Source organism: Microtus pennsylvanicus, chromosome 6 (genome assembly GCF_037038515.1).
Source record: "Microtus pennsylvanicus isolate mMicPen1 chromosome 6, mMicPen1.hap1, whole genome shotgun sequence".
NCBI lineage: Eukaryota > Metazoa > Chordata > Mammalia > Rodentia > Cricetidae > Microtus > Microtus pennsylvanicus.
In genome coordinates this window covers 93,378,485-93,404,667 of record NC_134584.1, presented here as the reverse complement: position 1 = coordinate 93,404,667, position 26,183 = coordinate 93,378,485, and the positions used below count along the sequence as shown (strand labels likewise).

The 26,183-nt window shown below is 41.8% G+C and overlaps 2 protein-coding genes across 3 annotated transcripts in view; one reads left to right on the top strand and one right to left on the bottom strand.

Annotated features, from left to right (window-relative positions):
- Nucleotides 1–18,053, bottom strand: part of Fto (FTO alpha-ketoglutarate dependent dioxygenase) — a 347,190-nt gene extending 329,137 nt beyond the window's left edge. Inside the window, exon 1 of the mRNA XM_075976876.1 lies at nt 17,759–18,053. Coding sequence (XP_075832991.1) covers nt 17,759–17,803 — 45 coding nt within the window. The 5' untranslated portion in view covers nt 17,804–18,053. The remainder of the gene's footprint in view (nt 1–17,758) is intronic.
- Nucleotides 18,036–26,183, top strand: part of Rpgrip1l (RPGRIP1 like) — a 113,941-nt gene continuing 105,793 nt past the window's right edge. The window contains exons 1-3 of one of the 2 annotated variants that reach the window (XM_075976873.1): nt 18,036–18,176; nt 20,906–20,997; nt 23,611–23,755. In XM_075976873.1, coding sequence (XP_075832988.1) covers nt 20,913–20,997; nt 23,611–23,755 — 230 coding nt within the window. In that variant the 5' untranslated portion in view covers nt 18,036–18,176; nt 20,906–20,912. Of the gene's footprint in view, nt 18,177–19,893; nt 19,970–20,905; nt 20,998–23,610; nt 23,756–26,183 lie in introns of those variants that run through there. The other variant, XM_075976874.1, reaches the window with a different exon arrangement.

The following is a 26,183-nucleotide window of genomic DNA, read 5'->3' as shown; positions in this document are numbered from 1 at the left end:
TCTGGAACCCTGATGAGGCAGGAGTGTGTAGCAGAAGCTATTCACCCCATTACAGACAAGAAGGAAAGGAAAAAGACAGAGGCCTTAGATAAGATACAGTCCGTAAGAACACACCCTCAGTCATGTTTTTTTCTGAAGTTTCTAGAACATTCCAAAGTAGCACTGTCAGCTAAGACCAAGTCCCCCATATATTATCCTTTAGGTAGATACTTCATATCCCAATCATAACACCTACCGTACTTATCCCATTGCAATGAATGATTTACTGGAGAAAGAGGATACTGTGCAGACACACACACACACCACCCAAAGTCACAGTGATAAAATGTCAGTGGATATTAAAATCCTCCTATGCACAATATTCTAAAAGAGAACGCTAAATATTTTTTCCACTGTAGAAACACTGCATTTGGGAGTTGTTTGGCAATTTTTAAACAACGTACTTACCTAAAATGAACTTTACTTAGAGGACACTCAATTTCCCAAAGCCACGGGAAATCTCAAGTAAGTAAAGAATACTAGATAATTACCATTCCTCCACTTTGTAGACCAGGCGGCCTTGAACTCACAGGAGTGACTCTGTATGCTGACTCCTGTTTGCTGGAATTAAAGGCGTGTGCCACCACCACATTTTAACACACTGGATATTGTGGGTTAGAGCCTCAGAAAAAAAAAAGTAAATTTAGCATAAGAGAAACAAAACCATTATGGCACTGAGTGGTAACTAGTGCGAGGCAGCGGCAGTACATACATGCCTGCTGCCCGTGGATGTCAGAAGGCATTAGATGGCCTGGAACTGGAGATACAGACAGTTGTGAAACCCATGTGAGCACTGTAAACTGAACCCAGGTCCTCTGTAAAAGCAGCAAGTTTTGTTAATCCCCTAGCTATGTCTCCAGCCCTGCAAGCTGCTTTAAAAGAGAAGACTAAAACACAGAATGTTCTCATTTTAAAAGCTACGAAAAGTCGAGTGTGGGTTTTCTAAATTATAAGACAACAGACAATTCTAAACAGGAGAATATGTTCAATGTCATAGCAAAGAAAATTTTCTTTTACGCATATGGTGTTTGCGTGCGTGTATGTTTGTGCACCACATGCATGCGTGGAGCCCATGGAAGCCAGAAAAGGGTGCCAAATCCAATGAAAGGGTGCCAAACCCATGGGATCTGAAGTTACAGACAGATGTGAGCTGCCACATGGGTGCTGGGAATTGAGCCCAGGTCCTCTAGGAGAGGAGCCAGTGCTCTTCACTGCTGAGGCATTTCTCAAGCCCCTCCTGTCAATACATTTGAAAAGCTTCATTTTGGAAAACGAATATAGTAATCAAAGTATGTTCATGAAGATGAAGACTAAAAAGACAGGGCCAGGGGGATGACTACAGAGCCAAGCGGCGAAGCACTGACTAAAGACGTGCCGGGCCCCAGATTCAACCAACGCACAGTGAAGACAACTTAAAGAGGTGACGACTACAGAAGATAGAGACATTACCACAAAGAACCTTCCCCAACATTCCATAAAAAAGTGAAGCTAATCTAAACTTCTAAGAACAAAATGTGCAATGCATTACAAACGGCTCCAGGGCAGAGGAGGGAAGCGCTGCCGTTTATCTCATATTAGCATAATACAGTATCAAAATTAAATGAACAAAGTTCAAAAGGGGCTGTTCCTCAGTATTGTCGGAATACTGGCTGCTAATTTATCCCACCAGCAAAAAGTGCTCTATGGGGCTTCACGAAGAGTGGGCTGCGCAGTGGCTGCACTGTGCATGCCAAACGTGGCACACTCACAGACAATCATTCAGACCCAGGGGGGACTGCCCTCAGCTTCTAAACTAATCACCACACAGACCCATTGACTGTTCTAACTGAAATAGCATAGCGCTGGATTCAGCAGTGTGTTAATGGACGAAGCAGGATTTATCAACTGCATTACCACTAGAAGCTCTATTAAAAACTTAGTCCACCCATAAAAACGAAGACATTATCAAAAGCCGGGCAATGGTGCTGCACGCCTTTAATCCCAGCACTCGGGAGGCAGAGGCAGGTGGATCTCTGTGAGTTCGAGGCCAGCCTGGGCTACAAGAGCAAGTTCCAACGCTACAGAGAAACCCTGTCTCAAAAAAAAAAAAAAAAAAAAAAACCAGAGTGCTCTTAAAAAAATTTAAAAAAATGAAGACATTATCATGTGAAAAAAATATCAAAAACATCAACAAAAACAAAAATGTCAATCCTTCAAAAAATGAATCAAAGATTACTGCCAACTGCTATTATATTGGAACTCAAATTGTACCCACTAGTGGCATGACTGTCCACTGCTGGAACCACCACTGAGGGTTCGAAAGCCGGAGGAAGGAGGGAAACATTGTCAAAGGGAGAAAGACAGAAGCATATCCACAATAGACATTCTCTACCTACCATATACCTTAAAAAACAAACAGAAAATCAACCAAAACTTTTAGAACAATAAGAATGCAGTCTGTCCTGGAGTCAAGGCCATCTTTTATATCAGTCAAAAGATATAACTTTAAAATAATCCATTTACAGTAGAAAGTAAAAGAAAAAACCCACAATAACCAGAAATGCAAATAACCAAAAAATAAACCCCAAACACAATAGTATAGTAACTAAAATTACAGGACTTTCTAAAAATTATCAAATTAAACACATTTAGATGGATGGCATTGCTGAATGAAGTAAACTATAATAGTTCATTCTTTACTAATTTATAAATAATGTAACAGCAGCTAAACTGCCAAGGATTGGTGGGACACATGAACTATAATAGCTCATTCTTTACTAATTCATAAATAATGTAACCACAACTAAACTGCCAAGGGTTGGTGGGACACATGGGGAAGCATGAAAAAGGTTTTTTTTTTCTTTTAGCTTATCAGGGGGAAAAAAATAGTTGCCAAATATACAAGGAAAGATCCCAGGAAAATCTGAAAACAGAGTAAATATGTGTCTTTATACTTCCACACAGTAAAAGGAACCACAAAATTATAGCAATTAAAGGAGTGTGTCCATAATAACAAAGCAAAGCAAAATAAAACACTCAGGTGAACATTTAGAGATTCAAATGAACACGGAAGAGGGGTCAGGCAGAGGTGAGAACTATTGGCCCACTTGAGAGAGGACTACATAACTAACAAATGACAAGTTCCTAAAAACCAGAAAGAAAAGACAAAAGCACCATGGCAAATGAACTAAGACTCCAGGAGCCAACAAAGCTCAAAGAACTGCGCAATAAACAGGACCCGAAGAAGTCTCTCAAGGACAAGGGCTAAGAAAATACAAGTTCTCTCTATGACCAGCAGCAGCTACTTCCCCTTAGCTGGCTGGGATTTTCACTTTAGGACAGTTCCCAGAGTTTGAAAGAAACTACCAAAGAACATTTTCTTGTATGATTTTTTAAATAAGAAACTGGCGTCTTCTCCCTGTCAGCAAGCGGATGCCCTGAACCAAAGCTCTGGATAAACGCTGTCCCACACAGGTCACCTTCTTTCCATTTGCCCTAGGGGAAAAGCCACAGACATGCAGGGATTTATGTGTAAGAATGTTCACTAAATGATGAACTACAGCAGAAGAAAAAAATGCACATGAAGAAATAATTTATCGCTGTAATGATACAAAAAATATTCACAATATATTGAATACTGGTGAGAAAAATACAGTACAAAATATATACCATATAATTCCAACTTTTGTTTAAAATGTATTTTCATAATTGTAGTTCACAAAAACACTCTGAGTTTTTGAAATATATAAAAATTTAAATTATACATATATTTTAAACGAAAGGATCATAGTATGTTTATTGTACATAATAAGCACCATAACAATAATGTGAACAAAACAGAAACAGTAACAGTGGTCATCTCTAAAGAACTACAGAGAAAGCTTATTCTAAAAACTATAAAAGCCATTTTTCTGTTTCTCTAAAACATTACTGCAACCAGAAAAAAAAAAAAAACCATTTTAAGCAGTGAATGTTTCATCATCTTATGCCATGCATAGTATGGTTATAATATTTACAAGTCCAACTTTTATATTCACACGTGAAAACTAAGTCCATTCCAGGCAGACCTAAGGCAGGGGCAGCCCTTGGCTATCCTGAATACTCTACATATGTCACATCCCTAGATGTTCACCACTACTGCCAGCGCCATCTCCGAGGTCATGAGTGGAGGGGACGTGACTTGCCCACCGGCATTTAGCTAGCAAGTATCAAGGAAGGGACACAGCAGAGCAGCCTGGCCCCCAGACCTGTGCTCTCAACCCCCACAGCCTCTCCAGGTAAGGTACCCTCTGAAACAGCAGGACTGCTTACAACACAGCCGCCAGGGCAGAAGCAATAAACTAAGGACGATTCTTTTAAGGCAGTGTCTTAGTGAAATGCTATACATATCCAAAAATGTGGTCACTGATCAAAACATTTTTGGAAATCCTTTTTTTTTAATTGTCCCCAGAACGCAATAAACAGTCTTCTCTGAAAATTATTCCAAACAGCTAGAAGTCATTCTTAATCAAGGCTTAAGATGATTATACAAACAGCAGCTTTCTGCCTTTGGACACAGCAGCAACCCTGTGCGGTTTTGACGGCACCAGTCTGCGCTCACTGCCCAGAATACACTCACGGCGCTGTTTACTATGTGCGCTGCTGTCATTGTTTGCTCGCACGCGCACTCAGTTTCTACTGCACTGAGGTCATCAATGGCAAAATTATACTGCATTGGTTCTTGATTCTCCAGCCCCTAACACATGTATGTCCTGGCTCCCAAAGAGGACTAATTATATCTGAAAGTACTCTACTGAAAAAGCCACGCAAATGCTTTGAGTAATGACACCACAGTAAAGAAAAATATTGCCAAGAGACTATCTAGTCTATGAACAAATATGCATAGAGGGCATGTGGAAAAGATTATAATAAAGATGGAAATTTGATGGAGAGTTTCCAAGTCTCTGAATATTAAGGAAGATAGAACTCGGTTTTTAACAGATGTTGGAATTTCGAGCTCCAGTCCTTTCTTACACGTCACAGGGGCAGAGGTGCAGTGACGAAGAAGCCTCGCGGTCTAAGAAGCAATCTCCTGAGCCAAGGATGCAGAAACAGCCATAAACCTCCTCAGACAACAATGCAAAAACCACATCTGCTAAGCACAAGACACCCGGATGCAGCCGACCTATGGGTCCAATCGGTGCCTGAAATATAAATCAAAGCACCTGCCGCCCCTGGTACTTATTGACATGCGCTACCTGTGAGTTCTAATGCGTGCAAGATGGCTGTTTTTATTTACAGCACAAACCACAGGCTGAATGTAAAACAAGATGCTTAATAAATCCAGAGGCCCATAAAACACAGCATAACTCAGATGGCAAGGCAGACACTCACTCCTTAATTAAGTGGGTGATGTTCTGCTTAAAACAAAAAGACAACCCAGAGCTACAGCTTAGATTAAGCACTCAGTGTTGCGAGGGCAGCACCAGCCATTTTCAAGGCGAAGGCTTTAAATCATGAAAAATAAACCATCTAATAGTCCGTATTCAATAGTCAGTAGACAGTCGGGACACAGGCTGATTGGGATTAACACGTCTTCAGCTATAACAAGTAATTTTACAGAGGATTAGTATCTTGATGGTCTGATCAATATGAAGCACCGCTGCTATTACAGATGAGGAGAAATTGCCCCTCTGGTAATAAAGCGTGCGTGTCTCCGCTCTCCTTCATTTGCTCGGTCCATTACTGTAATGGCTCCAGCATTAACAGCTGGGACAATTTAAGCAGCAGGGGTCCGCTGCATTTAAAAGCTGGAATGGTGGCCCTCACCCAGTCCTCCTGTCTGCTTCCGCAGTCCCTCTGCCTGGCTGAGGCTGCCACAGGAGGATGATGTTTTATAGGAACGAGGACTACTATTTCTCAATTATTGTCTCATTAATAGTGCTACCAGCCAATAATGTGACTCAAACAAAAACTGTTTCCAGTATATGACCTGCTGATTTGCCCCCCCCCAAAAAGCCACACTATTTACCCGAATACCAAGGCTGACGTGACAACAGGCTAGTGTGCTGAGAAACTAAAATGTTTGCATTTGTTGGTCCGGTGCTCAGCTCATATTCTCAGGCAAATAAAAAATTAAAACGTTCATGCTGACAGGGGCAAAATTCATCAGCAGAATTTTCCTTCTCTGTTTTCAGAAAACAGTGAATCGACAGACTGCTGTACACGGGAAGAAAATCCTCATTAGCACAGCCCTGGGCCTTGAATCACAGGCAGTTCAGCTCAGTGAGTCGAGGTGGCAGCATCAGCCCATTTTGTATCAGTACTGGAGAAACATGGGCCCCGGAGGCTCTCCTTGAGTGATCCAGTCACTAAGTGATGGTGCCATAGGGCAGACTTAGGGCTTGTGCGGAAATCAGAGCTCTGACGCTTCTGATCACAGCTCTGAACACACTGACTAGCTACCAGCGCATCTCCTCGGACCAGATGCAACCTGATAAGGCGCTTCAAAACAAGCTTCTACTTGATTTCCACCAACCACTAAGTCTCAACTGCCCTTTATCCGCAAGGCAATTCTTCAGCAAAATGGAAGGCACGGTCTCTTTACAAGCAGATCAGTTCCATCACAACACAGCAAACAAATTCACAGCGTAGCACCAGGCGAGGCCTTGGGTAGGAATTTTCATGCAGGACCAGTAGTCAACCTGGTACCCTCAGAGACTAGAATGGGAATTAGAGGGGGCGAGCAGGGGAAGAGGACAAGGGGGCTTCTATCCCAGAGCACTGAGAGCAGGGGTCTGCCGCACAGTACTGTGCACAGCCACATCCAAACTACGGTACGACGTGCTTAAAATGTGCTCCGAGGACGGAGCTCAGGGTAAGGGTTTGTAACACCATTTAAAACACAACGCTTTTCTAATGTTCTGCATGGAAACCTACAGCTCCAACTCGAGACTTACCTTCAAACCCAGAGCAGCCTTACAAAACATGCCAAGAACAAGTGTTTGGAAACATGTCCCTATTGACGCAAATCTTAACTCCTGAATGTGTCCTGACCCAGCCCAATTCCTCCTGTGTTACACCATGCAGTCAACCAGTGAGGCACATTCATACAATAACACAAACCCAGGCTGATACATAAGATTAGAGGAACGAACTCAGCAGAGTTCCGAATTCAGCTGTGCCCTTCCTCCCTAAGGATCCAGAAGTGCCATCTCACGATGAGGTCTTCTAGAAACCAGAAAGGCACACTTCCAAAATAACCCTATCAAGAAATCTACCCCGTGTACCCATTAATACCAGTACTCAGGAGGTTGAAGCAGAATTAACACAAGTTTTAGGCTAGTCTGGGCTACGCAGTAAACTTGAGGTCCGTCAGGACTACATAGTGCGGCACTATTTCAAAACAAAGAAAGGAAGGGAGGAAAGGAGACGAGGGTAGGAAGAAAGAGAAAAAAAATCTACCCTTAAAAAAAAGGCTAACAGAATACAGTAAACACACAAGGCTAACTAGTAGTCTAAAAATTGAAGGAAAACACTGGAAACTACTGCTGACCACTGCCAGTGTACATGTTCAATGGATGAATCCTGATTCTCAAAATTAATTGCCATACCATTAGTGTGTGACTAATTTTAAATCCCTAAGTACCTAATCATTTTCCATTATTTCTTTCAAACTCTACTTCCATCTCTATTAGGAAGTCTCATGGCCAATACAAGTGGCACTCTTGAGAATTCATTTAATAAATATTTATGGGACATTTGCTATGTGTCTGGCAAAATGTTAAATGCTGAGAATAATATGGAAAGTGGAAAAATTAAAAAAAAAAAGAGCAGACCTGAATTTCTTCAACCATATCGTCTAAATGCCCAAAGTTGGACCGCTAATGTTAGAGCAGGACGGACGGAGGCGACATGGAAACACAAGAGAGGAGACAGGCATCTCCAGAAGCAGAATTGTCCTTTCGATCAGAACTAAGGGCCACAGTCTCTTTGAGAAAGTGGAGAGCGTGTGCTATGGCACCAGGGGCTACAGGTTTTGTAGGGCTTGAAGAGGAAGGGGCACATCAGGGTGGGAGACCAGTAGATAATTTTCTGGCCTTGTTTCTGCCTCTGCAGTTTAGGATGGGAACTGTCTGTATTGGCGATTATTCCTGAATTTGGCAGGAGGACGGGGGGGGGGGGGGGGGACTTCTATGCAAGCATTTGCCAGATTGAGATATTTTTAGCCTTTAAATAAACTCTGACAAAACAAATGTACTCAGTAGCCAGGAAAGTGGTGCTAGAAATATTCACTGTTATTGGTCACGTGATATCATATACCACACACTGGAGGCTCCCCGCCACACAGTCTCCCCTCAGCAGACACTGCTAATGTCTCTCTCCTACATGGAAGACACAAGCCACTAGAAAAAGGATTCCTCGGGGGCTGGAGAGATGGCTCAGCGGTTAAGAGCATTGCATGCTCTTCCAAAGGACCCGAGTTCAATTCCCAGCAACCACATAATGGCTCACAACCATCTGTGATGAGATCTGGTGCCCTCTTCTAGCCTGCAGGCATATATGCAAACAGAATATTGTATCCATAATAAATAAATAAATAAATAAATATTTTTTTAAAAAAGAAAAAGGATTCCCCACAAAAGGTGTTTTCAGGTAAGCACTATAATAGTTGTTCAAAGTTCCCAATACTTGGATGAGAGGGGAGACAGTGAATCTCATCTTGAAAATCAACACGACAATGTAAAGCAGGCCTGCGAAAACGGAGAGCAACAATAACTGCCACTCAATGGGTCTGCGCATTAAACATCCGGGGAGGTGTTCAACGTGATCTGGAAACTAGAATCAAATATTGAAGGCAACAAAACACAACCAGCAAAGAAGGCAGTCTGACTGGAAAACCATGAAAAAATATAGAAGGATTTGGGAGAAAGAAAATTAAAAAAAAAAAAAAGACAGCACAGCAGAATCTTTCAGAGGAGGTTTTAAGAACCTGAGACTGTGAACTATCTGCACTGAATTTTCATCCCTATTTCCAAAGCTGCACCCCTAAAACCGTGGGCTCTTGGAAGTACTGAGTGTCTTAGGTAGCCTCATGAGCTGGTGGCCAGCCATGTGACAGCCATGAAGCAAGGTGGGAGCTTAGAAAATCATACCCTGACGCAGGGTGTTTCGGCTTGTTGAGTACTTTGAACTAAGAGATATGGGAAGGCTTCGGAACCTCCTGTACAGAAACAAGTTAAAACGAGGGATCCTCTCTTATGTAGGACGAGTCAGTGTAAGTTGAGGTTCTTTTCCCAAACAACCATAAAGCCTAAGAATATTACTGTAACTTCCCAACCTTTCTAATAAGAGAAGGCCATGACGTGGAAGCCCCTCATTTCAGGAGTGCCCTGTCCCAGGCTTGGGAGGAAGAATTACACAGGAGTCTAGAGCATACCAGGCAGGGCCCCGTGAGTTTCCCATTCAGCTTTTCCATAAGATCCAGCTTCATCCAGCCCTATGTCTATGCGAGTAGCTAATCTTCACCAAAAACTTCCTGAAACTTTGGGTCTTCCTTCTCAGGGCTCCCATGTCAGGTGAATAAATCGGATATGTTTTTTCTTTAGCTGGAATTCCAGTCATGGAATTCAGAGTGGGTCTCTACCCCTCATTTAATCTCTTCAAATGCCCTCACAGACACCAATGTATATCCAGTGTCCTTGGTGAACCTTAGTCCAACCAAGTTGTAATGAATATTAAACATCACAAACTTGTTCCGGGATCTTCTCAACAACTGAACACGTGCTGGTTATTGAAGTCTGGCCCAGCTGGAGAAGGCAGAAAATCTTTGTACCTCTTCCCGGACACCTGGCCCGAAGCATCTCATCCATTTGTCATGGCTGTACCCTTCACAATACCCTTTATAATTGTCCTAACTTGCTTCTGCTGCTATGGAAAAAACACAACAAAAGCAACTGAGGGCAGAGATATTTCATCTTACAGGTTATTGTCCCCCATGAAGGGATGCCAACATAGGAACCAATGGTGGCAAACAAGTCATGGATGAGCACGGGTGACTGACTGGCTTGCTTTCCCTAAGGTATTCCTTATAGTCCAGGCACACTCAACAAGGATGGCACTGCCTACAGTGCCCAGGCCCTCCAACATCAGTTAGCAATTAAGAAAAAGTCCCATGGACAGGCCCACAGGCCAGTCCAGTGGAGGCAGTTCCTCGGTTGTGGTTCCCACTTCTTGTGTTTCAAGCTGACACTGAACTATGTCAGTAATAAATCCCCCCATCTTCTGCGTAAGTCACTCAAGTCTCCCAATATCCGAGAACCACAAAGAAGCCACTAGAACAAGCCTTTTCACGTGGCAATTACTGCTTGTTCTAACTATACCTTTAAAGTACTTTAAACTTCACTTTTTGAAAATGTGTTTTTTCCCCTTCATACATTCTTCCAGTTTTATTTTGTTTGTTTATTCGATATTTGGCTAACACACAGGATGCTATGGATATTCCACTTGTCTGGGGAGAGCCTGAAATTCTGATATCTATGTGAAATTCCTCCATTTCTCAACATCAAAAAGTAACTCACTTGATCCAAATAAAACACCCCTATAGACCTGGATGAAATTGCAGACGATATGATCTCCCTTCCTCATCAAAAAATTACCCACTCAAACTGCATGACCTGCATACAACAGCCACAATAAAACATCAGACAAAGAACATACAAAGCTGGGCATAGTGGTACATGCACATAACTCCAGCACTTGGGAGGCAAAAACAGGTGGATCTCTTTAGCAGTCTGGGAGTCCAGCTCCCAGACCACTACCCAGGATGACTTAGAGAAATTCTCAGGAGTAAGGACTGCAGATTTCTATAGCAACACGCATATCTGAGGGTCATTTTCTTTTATTGTCTATAACTTCCTAGCTCTAATTCTTTAGTTCCAATTCTGTAATTTTAAATCTTTTTCTAATTCTGTTTCAGTTCTCCTTGCTTTTTTTTCATCTGGCTTAAAATAAAAACACTTCTTATAGGAGGTTTAGGGTAATATAAAAAAGTTACAAGGGTCACATCTCATAGGTCATAGCACACATTCCTTGGGCAAGTGATAAGGGCAGAGCCATTTACCATAGCAACACGAAGTGTCAAGGTTTCTGGTGTAAGACTGTGATCAGAAGCTGGAGACACAGTGCCCAGCTGTGAGACATAGTTCTTTAGCAAGTGAAGAATTAGCATGATTTTTTTTAGGTTTCTTTGTGTTGATAACCTTGGTTAGATACCTGCGACTCTGACCTTGTGCATATCCAGAAAGTTTTTAACTTAAGATCCATTTATGAAAACCTTTAGTCTAGTTTGAACTTGCGCTGAGGTAAAAATGAGCTAATTGTAGTAGTTTGTCTAAACTGAGGAGAAATTGTTTCCTGATATTAGTCTGGGTAAAAGGAACAACGCAGACTTTTAAATGTCTTACAATCTTTATGGGACAATAGATCTAGTCACAAAGCATATATTCTATATATCAAAATCATACAGCTTGGTGAGAAGTCATCTTCCTGACCATCCACAGGTATATGTGCCCATAAGATTGAGAGGCAATCATGAGATTACATAAACATATCATATGAGATTACACACTACAGTGCAGGTATGGGAGAGACACCAAAGCTGCTTCTGTGTGTGTGAAACTACAGACAGGAGCAACAGTTTCCAGGGTTGGTGGTCCCACAGGTTATATCTGAGTGGGATTCTCCTCCATCAGAGAGAATCATTCCTCTGGTGGGTTGACATCTGAATACTAGTCACCTGCTGTATACTTCTATGGCCCTTAACAGATCTCTATGGATTCAAGGCCAGCCTGATTTATACAGTGAGTTCCAGGACAGCCAGGGCTACATAGGAAGACCCTGAATTAAGAAGAGAGAGAAAGAAAGAGAGGGATAAAAGAAGAACATATGACCATTACACAGAACAAACATCTGTGCTCACAACAAAGTCTGACTCCTTTAAAGATGGAGAAAAGTAAAAACTAATTTAAGTGATATTAAGGAAGAAGGCTAGGCAAGCCAGGTGGCTCAGCAGGCCTAATGGCCTGAGTTCAATTCAAACTGTAATCACAACACTCAAATTTTATAAAGAAACACACATGCATACAATAAATAAATATTTTTTTAAAAAAATAAAAAGCAGACCAGATTGGGGCTGGGCATGTAGCTCAGTAGTAGGCCACCTGCCTGGCATAATCAAGGTTCTTAGTTCCACTGCAAGTACCACCAAAAAAAAAAAAAAAAAAAAAAAACGACAATAAAGGAGACCAGATTATAGAAAAAGAGACATGAGATCGAAAGGGAATGGCCAATCCTGAACTGACACCTGGACCAAGGGAAAAAATGCCAAAGCATATACTCTTAGAACAATTAGCAAGTGGGACTAGGGACTATGGGTTAAGTAAGTATTGCATCTGCATTAATGTCTCTGAAATTGACAACTGGAGGTGTTTATACGTACTAGACTTTCCCTGTTCTTCAAGAAATACATGCTGAATCATTTAAGGAGGACTGAAATCTCATCATCACTGGTAAGGTTTGTTAAAAAGAAAATAGTGACAGGTGCAGCTCGGTGCTCGAGGTTACCTAGCAAGTACAAAGCCCCGTGTTCAATCCCCAGCACACACAAAAACTAGGCTAAGTAGCAGTAATGGTTCAGTCGTATACATGAGGGTAGGAACTGCAGAGAAGCTGACACAGCAAGACGACAACCTGTAAACTGAGACATTGGCCTAGGGTTCTATTTCTCCAGTTCTTTTCTAAGTTTTATATTATCTTAAAATACAAATAAAATTTGAAGAGAATAGCAAATTCGATGAAGGCCACACCTACTTTGCCCCTGGAGCATATACATGCACATTCATATACATGCATATAGGTACCGTACATGCTCCCACACACAGTGCAGCCTCGCAGCAGCCCAGAGAGTCATCCAATCTTGGCACTACTGTCCGATTGGAGAAACACAGGCCCAAAGTATGAATCCCTATCCTAATAGCAGAGAACTGAGAGAACCAATGGTCTAACTGGGGACAAATACATCGACCAAATACTACTGGACCACGCCACTGTAAGAAAAGTTCACTTCCAAAATGCATGAATCCATGGATGTGCACGCTGCTACATCGACACAAAGTGAACAAATGCTTTGCTGGAAAGCCAGATAATTCATCCAATCTTCCTATTCTCCCTTCAGAATTTGGAAAGTACATAAAGTCTATGGTACACGCAGTTGTAAGGGAAAAAATATAATCCAAGTTATTACAAAGAGAAAAGGTGAATCAAAGGCAATTACTACAGAATGATAGCATTCAATTTAAAAAGTAAACAAGAAACTTTTCGTGACTTCAGGAGAAATATCTCAAAAGCTAACACACTGGCACAGGACTACAATCCCAGCTAATTAGGAAGCCGAGGCAATAAATATAACTCAGAAAACATAAAGAACTCATAAACCTTAATAAGCCAACAAGAACAATAACACTGGGTAAAAAAAATTAAACACACACTTCACATGTGGTTGGGGAGATGGCTGGGTGTTTAAGAAACAAAACTCATATTCTCAGAAGACAGGTAAATTTTAGGTAGGAGTTGGGGGGGGGCGTCTGCCTGTAGTCCCAGAGCTAATTAAGGCAGGGACAGGATCCCCAGAGGAAGCTGACTAGTCAGACTATCTGTATGTGCAAGTTCTGGCTTCAACTGAGAGACCTAGCCTCAATAAAATGGTGGAGATTGATAGAGAAAGACTCCCCACACATGGGCCTCTACATACATGCATTCAGACATACGCATCAGTATCATATATGCTCACACATGCAATGCAAACACATCCATACACACTTACCACACACACAAGAAAAAAAGATACACGCGTGTTCATTAAGTATATAAGAAGATATTCAATATTATTTGTCATCAGGAAAATACAAATCAAGACCACAAAGAAATATTACCTCCTGCTCACCATGAAGGTTACAACGAAAAAAGTAAAGAGTAGCAAGAAATGAGAAGGACTTGAAGAAATTCTAACCCTCAAAATCTCTGGTGAGAAATAGAGGGTGGAGCAGCCTCTGTGGGAAACCGTGTGACAGACAGCTTTGCAAAATACTAAGCATAGTCTTACAGTGTGACTATCAGTTCTACTGGGCCTCTACCCATGAGCCAGATAAAATCCTGTGCACACAGAAACTAGGGTGCCTGCTCATGGTATCCTTTTTCGTGACAGCCAAAAAGTAGTGTGGCAGTTTGAACAGGAATGGCACCCATAGACTCTTGTGTTTGAATGCTTGGCCTATAGGGAGTGGTATTATTAGGAGGTGGGTGGTATTATTACCTGTTGGAGTAGGTGTGTGGTCTTGTTGGAGGAAGCGTGTCATAGTGGGGGTTGGCTTTGAGGTGTTATATATGCTCAAGCAAGCCCAGTGTGGCACACAGTCTCCTTCTGCTACCTTCAGATCAAGATGCAGAACTCTCAGCTCCTTCTCCAGCACCATGTCTGCCTGCATGCCGGGCGCCATGCTTCGTGCCATGACGATAATGGAGTAAACTTCTGAAACTGTATGTCAGCCCCAATGAAATGTTTTCCTTTGTAAGAGTTGTCGTGGTCATGGCGTTTCTTCACAGCAATAAAGCCCTAACTAAGATGAGTAGAATCAAATTGTTCAGCAAACAGTAGATGTCATTGACACAAACTACAGTCACCAGGGAAGAGGAAAGCTAACTTGAGGAATTGCCTGCATCAGACTGGTCAGCGGACATGTTTGTGAAACATTCTCTTGATTGATTAATGATCGATACGGATGGTGCCACCCTGGTCAGGTAGTATTAAACAGTATTAGAAAGGAAGCTGCACAAGCCACGGGAGCAAGTCAGTAAGTAGCACTTCTCCACGGCCTCTGCTTCAGTTCCTGCCTCGAGTTCTTGCCTTGGCTTTCCTCAGTGATGAACTTAAGAAACAGTGTAAGATGAAATAAACCCATTCTTCCCTGAGTTGCTTTTGGTCATGATATTTTATCATGGTAATAGAAAGCAAATAAATAACTAGATCAATGCATAAATAACTAGAATGTGGTGTGTCTCGATATAGGAATACCATCTTCTGGGTGATGAAAAGTATTGATGAGTGCTGCGAGATGTGGAAACCTCAACATGTATGAACATGTATGCTGGGTGAAAGCAGCCAAACACAAAGGTCACACAGTATATGATCTAGTACACGAGAATGTTCTGGGGCTAAAAACTGCTCAGTCAGCGACATGCTTGCTGCACAGGCAAAAGGACCTGAGTTTGGAACACCAGCACCCAAATAAAACGTCAGGTGCAGCAGATGCCTGTAATCCCAACACAAGAGGGTGACGGCAGGAAGAACCCCAGGGCTGCTGGCCAGCAAGTCTAGCCCAGGTAACGAGCCCCAGGTTCAAGGAGAGACCCTGCCTCAAAAATACAGGAGAATGCAATTGAAAAAGAAACTCAACATAGAGCTTTGGCCTTCACAAGCACGCATGTATGCACGCACATGCACAAATATCCATAAGAGGTAGTCCTTGTGAACAAAAAAATTAGTGGTTGCCTAGACATAGAGGTAGAAAAAAAATGAGGAAATTGCAAATGAATGCATTGCCCAGTGTAGATAGAAACAGAGATACATGACTGTTCACAGCTTGTTTTCCTAACTGTCGCAAGCCGGTAGCCATCCAAATGCCCAGCAATAGGTGAGTGAGCAAACATACAAATGGCACTAGTACTCACCAGCAGAAAAGGAGCAACCCGAGAACACGGGCATTGGCATGCACAGACCTCAGAAAGTATGATGAATAAAAGCAAAAGATACCAGGACGTGCATCGCACGTCTCCGCTTAGATAAGAGAGTCTAGATAACAGAGATTCAACAATTGTGACTGATCACAGTGAGTGCCTAGGGGTAAAAATAAAGGAAGAAATTGGCTGTACAGAAATTTCTTTAAAAGCAATCATGATGTTTTCTATGCAACTGGAACACTTCGTATGTATGTACTGTCACACTCACCAAACTATACACAATAAATTACAAGACACCCTATAGAAGTCATACCTCAATTCAGTTGAACAGGATGAGAAACAATCATTCCTGATTACTTGTACACTGTCTATTTCATTTCAGCCAATATTTCAAGGAACAAACTAATTTTAAAAAAAAAATCAAAGAAATGTTTAAACAGCAAACAGGCCTGCAACCTGCGCTTCACAGACAGAAAGAGCTAGCGGGTTAGAATCATAGGGCCTGATTCTGATCCCTAACCCCACATAGAAAACAAATGGCTCTGGGCAAGGGAGAACTTCCGCCAGACTGTGTCCACGTCTGTAAAACACGTAATTCAGACTATTACACGACATATTCCAAATTTTAAATCCTCAGGTTTACTACCTTAAGACAGACTCCCTTGAGAGACAAAATCCTATGACAGCAGGAACTGTACCTGTTTTATCTCCCACTGATCCTCACTGCCAATCCTAACCTACTATAGAATAAGCACCAAATTGCATGTAGAAGGCTTTTGACCAAATGTACTACAAACGAGAGGGACTTTTGAGAAGGCCAAAGTGACTGGTAGGCAGTCTCTTGTGTCTACTGTGGGTGTAGAAGCACAGTGAACCCAGACCATGCAGGATCTTTCAGACTGTGGGAAGTTCTGTATTTATCCTAAGCAGCAGAGGCCCCTAAGAGATTTGAACAGGTGGTTGTCAAAGGGTCATGACTAGATTTAAATTTTGAGGAAAAAAAAAATCACTCTCTAGTAGAGTGTGGGAAGAACTGCATGATTGGAGAAGAAGGAGGATAAAGATTTAAGATAGAGTGAATATAGCCCAATAAGGGGGCTGTTGTGGCAAGCCACTTAAGAGATCATGGTGGATTCATCCAAGGGAATAGAAACATAAGAGTAGATTGAATGCTGATGCATTAGGACAAATCGATAGGTCACAACTTGGGAATGGAGAAAAAGAAAACATTGAGCTTCCATTCCTCATCTGCAGAACAGACTGTTTATACTTTACCTATGTAACTGTCTTGCCACCTGATTCATAATATGAAATATTATGCATTTAACGTAGATGTCCGATACAATAATTGCTGTAAATAAGTAAAGTCACTATTGCTGTTATTACTGTCATCGCATGGAATGTCCTGTCAGAAGCTGAGCAGCAAAGACAGAGACTAGGAAAGTACTAGCCACAGAAGCTAGGTAAAGCGTATGAAACATATCCCCTGTGTAGACCACGCAGACTACGTCACCTGGCCACTGAGACAATGTTCCAGATAAATACGTGACACCGAATAGATACTTTATCTCAGCTGCTCTTGGGGGAATGGGGGGCTTGGAGACGGCTGAGAAAGCGCAGGTGGTATGATCATAGACTTCTGGTAAACTGAGTCACAAGAGTGGCAACAAATAAACCAAGGAATAAGTTCTGAAGCAGAACACAGACATTGATGTAGATCTAGCTTTTCATTTCTGACCAAGTATAACTATACTAGGTCTGCATCCAGCAATACGAAGCTACAACACAGACGTGCGCGCGCACACACACACACACACGCACCACGTCTGCAGGTCTCTTGCAAACAAGGCCCTGTCATCCCTTGGCTTAACGCCGAGCATCCGCTCACCATCCCAGCTGGTCTGTTGGTTCGTTGCCTCTTGCCCTGGACTAACGCAGAGTTCCAGATGCCCGGAGTCCCACATACCTTAGCTTCACGCTCTCGTTCCTCGGCGGTCTGTGCGCGCTTCATGCTGCCTCTAAAGCCTTCTTCGCCACCGTGGGCCGTTTCCACCCTCTCCCCGGCCCCCGCCTTCTGTGTGTAGTTCTCTCGGCGACTCTTTCCCGCCTGGCTTCGTTCTCTCTAAGAGCCTCAAGAACTACGCTTCCCAGGATGCTCCGCGAGACTCCCGAGAACTCCTTGGGCTTTAGAGCAGAATTTCTCAAGTCAGCTAGCTGGACTAGCTTAGTCCACTACCCGACCCGCCGACGGCCGAGAGCCCAGGGGGAACTACATTTCCCAGCGGCAGCGGGACACACCATGTTTTCCCGTCCTCCTCTGGGCCTGCGGCAGCCCGCGCCCTGGGCGCTATAGCAACGGTAGCTAGCAGGGAGCGAACGCTGAGGTGAGTACCCTGTGAGGTGGGGGCAGATGCAGGTTGGCCAGCCCTCCCTCTGCCTCACAGCTGAGGGCCTGGGGTCCTCTCCGAGGCCCGGGGAAGGCCTGGGATTCTTGCGTGAAAAGGAGTCCATCCCGACACACCTCCCAATAAAGGCCTGCTTCACTGTCCGCCCTGACCGCCTGCCAAACCAGAAACCTAGCTGATAGGAATTGGCCACCCTGTCTCAGTCCTGCAGTTCGAAGAGCACAGTCACAGTTTGCTCCATTTCCCAGGATTTGGGATTGGATTTAGAACCTAAGACTCCCAAGGGACTTGTTTCTGTTGTTGTTGTTGTTGTTGTTGTTTGGTGGTGGCGGCTGACGATTTTTAAAAACAGGGTCTCTCCCTATGTACCCAGGCTGGCCTTGAACTAGCTTTTTAGCCCATGCTGGCCTCAAATTCAGTAATAGGTCTAGTCACAAGTTCTCACCACCCACAGTCAGTTCCTAGTGATCTATCTTTATTACTGTTTCTCATCCGACTATTCCCGAAGTCTCTTAGAGCCATTATAGACAAAGACATTGTTCAAACTCAGTGCCTGGCATTCATTTATTCATTCAATAAATGTGAACATTGATGCCCAACATGTGACATCAGATAGCGGAAGGGGGGGTTATTTTGGGGAGGAGGGGACCAGTGAGAGGAAGTGGGGAGGTGAGGGAGTTTTCAGGGATAGCTATAAAGCAAAAAACAATGATATAGGTGTGAAAATGTAATATGCTAAATTAAAAATGAATTCTAAGACAATGGATTTGACAGAACAACTCTGAAATAATAACAGAGGCTGTTGCCGTAAGAAATAAGCGGTAGCCCGGTGGGATGGCACACTCAGGAAAACTCCAGCATTTACACAGGGCATGTGGCACTTTAATCCTAGCACTCAGAAAGCAGAGGCCGGTGAATCTGAGTTCGAGGCCAGCCAGGCTTACATAGAGAAATCCTGTCTTTAGAAAAGGTTAGAGAATTTGAGGCCAGAGTGCTTGGCGTTCTTGGGGAATTTGAGGTCAGCCTGGACTGCATAGGTTTCCTGCGGAAAAGCCAAGCTGGAAGCTGAGAGAGTCGGGCTGAGCTCTGACATAGGAGGACACAGGTAATGCATGGGGCCTTTGGTGCAAGATGAAAACCCTGAGCTTGAGGGAAGTGGAGAGCAGCAGGAGTGAAGCAGAGAGAACAAGGAGGGGAACTTTTCCAGGGCGTTGAGGAGGCCATGCAACATGGTGTGAGGTTTCTTAGCCTCTCCACGAGTCACACTCTGGGCCTGAAAATTCATCATTATACATTGAACCTGTATTTCACTGCTGGCATCCACCCACTCCACGCCGGTAGCACTGTCAGTTGTGAGGACCAAAACTACCACCACACCACCAATTCCTGGATGGATGGCCTTGAGCAGCTGAGCGAGTGTGTGTTAACTTCTGTTTGTATGTCAGGAACCATCTGAGTCGCTATTGCATGTGCGTATTGCAAGCACATTGAGCATCCAGTGTGTGTTAGCATCATCTTCTGTGGTCATTCTCTGAGACATATGTCCCTTGCAGCGTGGTTCTCAGCCTACTGCGAGTTTTAGTCAAATTTCTGGACCCTTTATCTAGGAGATCTTCTTCATGCACATATCCTTAGAATCATCATAAGCTGAGTCTCCGTTTCCAGACGCTGGAATCCAAGAGCTCCCTTTATCCATTCAAATGACTGCTTAGTGCATGCTCTTACCGTGTGCGCCACACTCGGCCCCAGCTTCCGAGACGGAAGCAAATGAGGTGAATAAACTCTCTACTTTCTTGGTCTTCACACTCTACAACCAACATTCTAGAACTTGGAGGTCTCTTCATTACAAGGGCTCTTCACTAACAGTCTTCATCTAACAGTCAGAATGGAAATGGAGAATTTACTTATTTATTTTCTTACTGTGTACTGTATATCCATAGCCACATGCAGAGCTAGGTCACTGTGGTATGTCTCTGTAAAGAAAAGAAACTAAAAGTTCGAGAGCAAGCAAGACAAGCCAATATGTTGAGGTGACTCATCCCTGGAACTTGCCTGAAGTAACAAAGGAGGGGTGCAACAAACGTGGAAACACATCACAAACACGTGGAGCCTCTTTCACAGAGCTTGGAAGGGGCTGTTCCTTTGTACACCATGCAGACAGTTGGCGCTCCCAGACATCCCTGGCACATTTGCTAAATGCCCTGAGTTTGTAATCTCACTTGCTTTTAGAATAACTATGAGATGGGTATAATTTGTTCTATTTTTTAAATTAGGTAAATTTAGTGACCAGCTATTAGATAGTAGAGCAAACTATTTGCCTCAAGTTCATGACCTAAGCTGGCTTTTTGTTCGTTTGTTTTCCCAGAATTCATGTTGTCTTTAAGGAAAGGAGTAGGGATAGGAGGTATGTCTTAACTTTGGAAGGGTTTGTTTTTGTTTCAGATAGATGGATAAGAAAAGGAAGAATGCTGATCTTACCTCATTCCCTAAGAAAACTATGGGAAATCCTCTGCTGAAAGAGGACAGTCTTCGTGATTGGATGCAGTATTCCTTCTAGAATAAGAGCTTTCATCTCGCTCAGGCCGCACATGTGGGCAATAACATGTCCATTAAAGTTCTAGTTTCCTAGTCTCTTTATTTGGCTCATTCCATTGCATAGTTGATGCAATAACTTAGAAGAGTTTGTTTGAATTTTCTTTTCTCCACAGATAAGCCATGTCTGGTCCAAGCGATGAGACGGCAGGAGACCTGCCGGTGAAAGATATAGGTCTAAACCTTTTTGGAGCTGGAGGGTTACAAGGTACGGCCACCTGTTATTTATTACAGTTATGAACTTTGATCAGTAATTTCTGTACTTTTAATTTAAAGTATTTCTGATAGTCATACAAACCCAGCCATTTAAGTAACTATATAGCTCTTGATTGGACTAAACAAGACGAGGAGTTTAAAACACATATGGTATTTTATTGCGCGCGTCAATTATCAACAGCCCATAGCAAATGCAAGATCCCCTCTGCTCTGATAAAGAGTTGGTATAAATCATCTTTTTAAAATTCCACACGTGAGTAGAAACTGCATAGAGTATCAGGCCTCCAAACTGAATTGCCTGGTTTAAATCACATTCACCACTAAAACACTTCTTTATGTTTAAATTTTATACGAGAGGAAATGCCATATTTTAAAATTTTTGCCTTTCAAGTAGAGTATCTCAAAATGGCCTGTTTATGCAAGTGATAGTGAGTTTTCAATCACATTAATATACATTAAAGGCTTTCTTTATCCTTTTATCATTTAGTTGTTCCTGTAGAGTTGAATAGTACTTTCAACTGAGAAAGCAAAGCACTGATTTAAAGAGCAGCGTAGGCTGGAGAGCCAGGTTTATGTGTGTGGACAATGCCAGGCAAACCCTCACGCCACCAACTTTGCTTGTAGGAAGCTGGAGGTTCAAAATGTATCTTAAGAACTTTCCATATACCATTTAATCATAACAATATCAATGACCAGGTTCAGCTACCATAGGAAGGTAGTCAGTGTATTGATCATTGAGAAATGACCACAAATATTAAAAGGAAACCCGATACTGAAATAGTATCAGGTATTCACATACAAATAAAATTGAAGTGTTTAAAGCTATTGGGTTTGGGTACTTGAAAGTACTGTTGGGTTTTGGTAGTGTGTAAGGACTGTTAGGTTTTGGTAGTGTGTAAGGACTATTGGGTTTTGGTAGTGTGTAAGGACTATTGGGTTTTGGTAGTGTGTAAAGACTATTGGGTTTTGGTAGTGTGTAAGGACTATTGGGTTTTGGTAGTGTGTAAGGACTATTGGGTTTTGGTAGTGTGTAAGGACTGTTGGGTTTTGGTAGTGTGTAAGGACTGTTGGGTTTTGGTAGTGTGTAAGGACTATTGGGTTTTGGTAGTGTGTAAGGACTATTGGGTTTTGGTAGTGTGTAAGGACTATTGGGTTTTGGTAGTGTGTAAGGACTATTGGGTTTTGGTAGTGTGTAAGGACTGTTAGGTTTTGGTAGTGTGTAAGGACTGTTGGGTTTTGGTAGTGTGTAAGGACTATTGGGTTTTGGTAGTGTGTAAGGACTGTTGGGTTTTGGTAGTGTGTAAGGACTATTGGGTTTTGGTAGTGTGTAAGGACTGTTGGGTTTTGGTAGTGTGTAAGGACTATTGGGTTTTGGTACTGTGTAAAGACTATTGGGTTTTGGTACTTTGTAAATATTTTTAGGTTTTGGTACTGTGTAAGTACTATTTAGTTTTGGTGCTGTGTAAGTCCAATCCTTATCATCAGTAGCTACCTTTGGTTTTTAGTATCTCATTGAAAATTAAATATGCATATATATGTGTGTATGTATATATTTTTAAAAGTTATAAAAGTCTGTAGTGTTTTGTTTTGTATTTGAGATACTGTCTTACTACGTAACCTTGACTGTCCTGGAACTCACCATGTAGATCAGGTCTTAAACTCACAGAAATCGCCCGCCTCTGCCTCCTGAGTGCTGAGATTAAAAGCAAATGCCACTATGTCAAATCTAAAAGTTAATTTTTCAATACATTAAATATCTTGTAGAGAAATGCTCTGTTAAACTTTCAGATGACAGGGTTTTTTTTTATTTTGGAGGATTTGTGTTTGTTTTATAGTTTATTTTTCTATATCCTAGCCTCCTAATTTAGAGAAAAATGTCCTAATTGTATTATGTTCACTGAATTGTTCCAGCTTTTGCCCCTCCCCCCTCCATATATATATTTGCAGAGACAAGGGCTTCTTCTTGCTGCCATGTTCATAACTAAACCTTGCACATGCTTTGGCACGTGCTCTACCACAGAGCTGTTCCCAGATCGGGTAGCCTGGCTTTTCCAGCTCAGAGGCTTTACACCACTCAGAATAGGAATTAGGAATCTTTTGAATCAGGTCCTTCCTACATTCTGAAACAGTGATTAAGTCCATGCTAGTGAATAAAGTTGTTGTTCATATCCCTAATACTGTACATGAAGCATTAATGCCAGGGATGCTTCACCTCACCTCAGGTCATTGGCACGAACAATGCTGTAACATTTTCTAGAGAAAAACAACTTAATTTGTAGGTCAGCTGGGGTGGGGGTGGGTTGGAGTGTGATGTTTCACGCCTGTAATCTCTCTCAGCACGTAGAAAGTAGAGGCGAAGAATTAGGAGGAGTTCAAGGTCATCCCAGCCACTCAGCTATCGTGAGGCTAACCTGTGCTACAGGAACACAGCAAGGGTGAGGCTAGCCTGTGCTGCATGCAGTCCTGTTTCATAAAACAAAAAAAATGGAAAAAAGTAAATAGGAGAAAAAATAGGAATATATCAGAGGTTTTAGTATCCACAGTTAGCAGTTTTTAGAGACTATTTTCAGTGATGCTGCAATTAATGCTCTTGGCATTTTTTCAGAAACTTCAACTGCACGAACAATGAAGACTCGCCAGGCAGTGTCACGTGTCAGCCGTGAGGAACTGGAAGACAGATTTTTGCGTTTGCATGATGAGAACATTTTACTTAAACAGCATGCCCGCAAGCAAGAGGATAAAATTAAAAGGTTATGATAAAAAGCTTTTAGCTTTTTTTCTTAACTCTGTAAAGTTTGAAGGATATAGTTTTTTTTTATAAACTTAATTGAAAGCCCCACCTTCAATCTTTTCTGGAACAGGCAGGTTATAAATAAATAGAATTTTTTAAAAATGGAAAATCTTACAAAGTAGAATAATAAACCAAGAAGATTGTGTTTATTATATCTGACGTTGCTGTTTGAAAGAACACAGCTAATAGCTAAGAGTGCCAGGAGTGTATTAGGTCTATAAATAACTTTGGGGTTAATATTTATGACTTAATAAGCAGATAGCCCAGCATCTGTTTTTTTACATGTCATAAAAGTTTAAAAAATAATTAACTATTCCAACTTGTTAGAATGCGTGTTCCCTTATGATTTGGGATTTACTAATGAAAACATCACTTATATCTGGGGCATGTTTAACTTCACTTGGGTTAGTCTTGGTTCTGTATTTATTTCACTCTCTGCCATTTCTGAAAAAGCACATTGTCACTTTTGATGGACATGTAAAAACACTGCATGCAGGAACGATGCCTTCAGAGTAATTTCTCTTCAGTTCCTTTGTACTCAGAAATACCGTGGCCACCGTTTGAGTGCCTGGCATTGGAAACAAAAGCGTGCATACAAGTCTGTATTCAAAGTCACATTCTGGGTTCAAAGGAAGGTGGACTCTAAAGAAAGAAGATGACTCTGTGCTTAGAGTTTATCCTACCGAAGTGACTCAATTTCACTTTCTACCCCGTAGACTTAGTTTCAGACCCACCAACCAGCCTTCTACTTTAGGTTGGTTTCAAGACATGGGAATGGCTACTTTTAAGATGTCCCTCTTTCATTTCTGAACAATAGCACACCTAGGTCCACCAGCCAGAAAGAGATGTGAAGTCTGTGACCACTAAACTGTTTTTTTTTCTTTTCTTTATATACCTAATTGGGCAGTAGAATAATTGAATTCACAATCTGACCTTATTAGTAATTTGTCCTAACCAAAAAATAAAACCAGCTTAATTAATAATGAGCCACTTAGTTTCATTTGGGGGCAGGAATTGGGCTAGGAGTCTAGTTGTATATATGTATTCTATTATCTTTCTCCAGTATCCTATGCTCAGGCCATTTATGCCCCTGAGACTTTTTACTAATGTGGAGTACTTACTTACTGAACACAGGCCCATAGCTGTAATACCTTCTCATCCTTACCTCACTGACGTTGGCATGGATCCATGGATAGAGGGTCTTTACATTTATCTTTAGGGTGTGAGAGTCCGTGTCACCTCTTGTATAAATATGGATTTTACAAATTGTCTTTTTAAGTAAATACTCAAACCTTACCACATAACTTACAATTCATTAGTAACTTAAATATATTAAAAACATTCCTGTGACTAAACAAGCACATCCAGTCTTGCATTTCCTGATGAAGTTTACTTGAAAACCATGTCAAGAATTTGAAGACACTCTCTATATCCTTCTCTTGCATTAAAAAATCCTTTATCATTCTTCTGATGACTGATTTTTATATGAAATCTTTACTTTCTTCATTATTGTAATCTATGTGTCTAAGTGCTAATCTTCCTGTAATAAGTGACTTCTCAGGTGGATGGCTATAGGACATTGAGCAGGGCTCAGGGCTCTAACCTCATTACTGGACAAGGCAGAATGTGGTTTTGCTGGGTGATGATAACTGGTCAGGTTTCCCAGTGATAGATCATCCACAGTACTAGATGGAAAAGGAAGTAATCCACTAATTACTTTACCAGGATGTCTGTGATACTCTTGGATCTTGGTTTTTATTATTCAGTATTCCTTATAAAGCATGCTTAGTGGATGTGCCTCAAGGGAAAGAGAAAACAATCCTAACTGATTATGTTATGCATAGCTCTCCCTGATGCCGCATGCTGTAACCGAGTAGCCAGAAGTGTAGATAGACATGTATTACTACCGCATTTACAGAAGACTGTGCTTAGGGGAAAGACGTTTTTCTATGACATCCCAAAGCTATTAAGAGTTTTTTTTTTTTTTATTTCACTTTTGTTCCCTTAAGTAAAAGCTTCTGTCCATAACCATGCTAAAATAAAGCAAACCCCACTTAAAGAAAAATGTAGTGTGTTTTTATTTCCAATCTCCTGTCTGGGTCTTTATAAAAATAGATTCACTATAAACTAGAATCAGCTATTGAAGATGTGCGACCAATTTTGTAAAGTCTTGAACTTGTGTCTCTCATCAAAGCCACCTTTTCTTTCTTGTCCTGCCAAGATTTTTCCATTCCCTGTCAGGCATGTTTTCCATGCGTGTATATTACATCACCCCCATGTGCCCATTCTGTCTTTTGTTCTGTCTGACCAGTTTTTATCAAAACTTGAAAGAGTCAAAGGTATAAGTTCCTGGAATGTCAGTAGAACAATTTATGTCAAAAATTTTT